General features: G+C 37.4%; 1 protein-coding gene across 1 annotated transcript; it reads left to right on the top strand.

Annotated features, from left to right (window-relative positions):
* The first annotated feature begins 1,669 nt into the window (after window positions 1-1,669).
* LOC130041871 (olfactory receptor 4K13) lies at window positions 1,670-2,608 on the top strand. Its single transcript, XM_056134152.1, has one exon. The coding sequence runs from the start codon at window positions 1,670-1,672 to the stop codon at window positions 2,606-2,608; it is 939 nt and encodes a 312-aa protein (XP_055990127.1).
* Window positions 2,609-3,732: the final 1,124 nt, after the last annotated feature.

Genomic DNA, 3,732 nt, shown 5'->3' with positions numbered 1-3,732 from the left:
CCATTATGTATATACCATAATTTCTTTATCTATTCATCTGTGTTTGGACATTTGTGGTTTTTGTATATTCTAACTATTGTACAAAGAGTTAAAATAAACATAGGTGTGAATATTTCTTTTTTGAATTAATGTTTTTGTGTTTTTATCCCACATTGAAATGGAACAGAAAGGTCAGTTGTAAGCTTCATTTTTATTATTGAGCAATAGCACCGTGAGTAGGATGTTTGCCTTGCACCTGGCCGAACAGGATTTGGTTTCTCCGTCCCTCTCGGAGAGACTGGCAAGCTACCAAGAGTAAACCCGCCGCACAGCAGAGCCTGGCATGCTCCCCGTGTCATATTTGATATGCCAAAAACAGTAACAAGAAGTCTCACAATGGAGACACTACTGGTGTCTGCTCAGCAAATTGATGAACAATGGGAGGGCAGTGCTACAGTGCGACAATGCAGTGCTTTATTTTAGAAATCTTAATTTTGTTTTCCATAGGGTCTGGAACATATGACATTTCCACCAACAGTGAATGAGGGTTCCTTTATTGACATCCTCTACAAGAATTTTTTCAGTTTCTTTCTTTTTTTTTCATAAGATATGCCACTTTTTGAAATATGTCACTGGTGTGAGATAAGATTTCATTGTCATTTTATGTTGGTTCTCCTGATACTAGGTGACAGTGAACATTTTTTCACATACTTATTGACAACCATATGTCCTTTTCATTGAAGTGTCTATCTCTTCTTTACATTTTTTGGGGTTTTTAAGTACATATGTTGCTGAGCTTTGTGAGTGCTTTATAGGTTTGGGTTATTAGTCCTTCAGTAGGATGCCTTCTTATTTTAGTCTGGGTTTCTTTTGTCATGTAAAAACTTTTTAACATATACTGTTACTTGCTTATTATTATTTTGGAAATACAATTACTTGATCAATACAATCAACTACATTATTAATACAATGTAGATATTATTAATTGTATTATATAATTAGCTCATGAGTTTAGTAAAAAGAACTATTTTATTAACTTTGATTGGCTGCCCTCAGATAGCACAGCAGTAGGGCATTTGCCTTGCATGCGGCTGGCGTGTCTGACCCAGATTCGATTCCTCTGCCCCTCTCGGAGATCCGAGCAAGCTATCGAGTGTATCCCACCCACACGGCAAAGCCAGGCAAGCTCCCCGTGACGTATTTGATATGCCAAACACAGTAACAACAAGTCTCAAAATGGAGACGTTACTGGGCCTGCTCAAGCAAATCGATGAGCAACAGGAGGACAGTACTACAGTGCTAACTTTGATTAAAAATAATACTGATTAGGAAACTTAGCCCTCAAAATGCATTATTTGCCCTATGTTGTCCATGAGTAGCTTAGCTAAATGATGTATTGAGATCTTCTGTTTTCGTGTTCACAGTCTACATAATTGTGGTTTCATGATTGCTTTTCATTTTTGTCTTTCAGACATGTAATTTCTGAATTCTACGATTTGATATGCTTTTCTGAAGTCATTTAGGAAATCACTGACTACAAAAATTCTCAAAAGTAACAGGTGCTTGTAATAAAAGTTATGCAACAACATGAAGTATTCTTGCTTTAAAAATAATTTTACTGTATCTTGTTATCACTAAACTTGATTGTCATGGGTTAAAATTGATGTCATGGAAAAAAACAATTGATGTCATGGAAAAGGCAAACTATTCAGTGGTAACAGAATTTATTTTGCTGGGATTATCCAAATCTCAGAATATTCAGATTTTATTCTTCCTGGGATTTCTCGCAGTCTATATTGGGATTGTTTTAGGAAACCTCCTCATCGTGGTCACAGTGACATTTGACACACATCTTCAGACACCAATGTATTTTCTGCTTATCAATCTCTCTTGTATTGATATGATCCTGGCTTCCTTTGCTACCCCTAAGATGATTGTGGACTTCCTCCGAGTAAAGAAGACCATTTCCTGGTGGGGATGTTATTCTCAGATGTTCTTCATGCATCTCTTAGGTGGGAGTGAGATGATGCTTCTTGTAGCCATGGCAATAGACAGGTATGTAGCCATATGCAAACCCCTCCATTATATGACCATCATGAACCCACGGGTGCTCCTTGGGTTAATACTATCTTCTTATACAGTTGGATTTGTTCACTCATCTAGTCAAATGGCTTTCATGCTGAATTTGCCCTTCTGTGGTCCCAATGTCATAGATAGCTTTTTTTGTGATCTCCCCTTGGTGATCAAACTTGCCTGCAAGGACACCTATGTGATACAACTCCTGGTCATTGCTGACAGTGGCCTCCTGTCCCTGATCTGCTTCATCCTCTTGCTTATCTCCTACACAATCATCATATACTCAGTTAGACATCGTGCTACTGGTAGTTCCTCTAAGGCCTTCTCTACTCTTTCAGCACATATCACAGTTGTAACTCTGTTTTTTGCTCCATGTGTTTTTATCTATGTATGGCCCTTCAGCAGATATCATGTAGATAAAATTCTCTCTGTTTTTTATACGATATTCACACCCCTGTTAAATCCTATTATTTACACATTAAGAAATAAAGAGGTGAAAGCTGCCATTAAGAAGATAAGGACTAGACATATAAACTCAGCACACACTTTGTAAATCACTTTTATTTAAACATTATTGAGGAATTTATTTTTAATGTATTTCAAGTTCTCTATAAAAATATATAAGTGCAATTGTAAAACAACAAACCCCATTTGCCTCACAGTGATTGAAAGCACGACAGTTAGAGTCTGACAGGTATGCATTTAAATCCTACATCCACATCTTCCTCCATTGGATTGAAACAAAATGAACAAATTATCTTAGAGTTAACCTTCATCTTATAAAACCTCATTGGGTCTTTATCTCATTATTTAGCGTATTTTAATTATTAAAACACATTAGTTCTATTATGGTTGTTTTTTTTTTTCTTTTTGGGTCACACCTGGCGATGCACAGGGATTACTCCTGGCTCTGCACTCAGGAGTTAACTCCTGGCGGTGCTCAGGGGACTAAATGGGATGCTGGGAATCGAATCCAGGTTGGCCACGTGCAAGGCAAATGCCCTACCCCCTGTGCTATGTCTCCAGCCCCGTATTATGGTTGTTTTTAACTCCTTTCATCTGCACCTGGAAATTGCACACAATGACACCTCAAAGATGTTTGACTGAGATCGCAGTTAACTCTATTTAATCACTGTCCTCCTGTTGTTCATCGATTTGCTCGAGCAGGGCTAGTAACATTTCCATTGTGAGACTTGTTGTTACTGTGTTTGGCATATTGGATATGTCACGTCATGGGTAGCTTGCCAGGCTTTGCCGTGCCAGCGAGATACTCTTGGTAGCTTGCCAGGTTCTCCAAGAGGGGCAGAGGAATTGAACCTGGCTCGGCCAGACAGGGTGCAAACAAGGCAAATGTTTTATAGTTTATTTATAGATAGCCCAAACACATATACTTCATAGTTTCTGTTCTAAGCCTACCTACTTTATTTCAGTTATGTCCATTATTGCTCTTTGCAGTCTAAGTAATTAAGCCTAGAAATGGATTTTAAAAACACAAGGAAATATATCTAAAAATATAAACAAAAAATATACATTTGACTATGGAATGAGATCCCCATAGTCTTTTAACTTTATCACAAATCAAAGAACTGATTATCATTATAATACAGCACATTAATAGGTCATTTTTTATAGAAAGGCCACCTCATTTTAACCTTAGTTTTTTTTAATACTGAGCCA

This window comes from Sorex fumeus, unplaced genomic scaffold (assembly GCF_029834395.1).
Source record: "Sorex fumeus unplaced genomic scaffold, SorFum_2.1 ptg000098l, whole genome shotgun sequence".
NCBI lineage: Eukaryota > Metazoa > Chordata > Mammalia > Eulipotyphla > Soricidae > Sorex > Sorex fumeus.
This window is presented reverse-complemented; position numbering and strand designations above follow the sequence as displayed.

What these genes read in the sequence shown, in the direction of transcription:
- LOC130041871 (XM_056134152.1), top strand. Translation starts at nt 1,670, where the DNA reads ATGGAAAAGGCAAACTATTCAGTGGTAACAGAATTTATTTTGCTGGGA.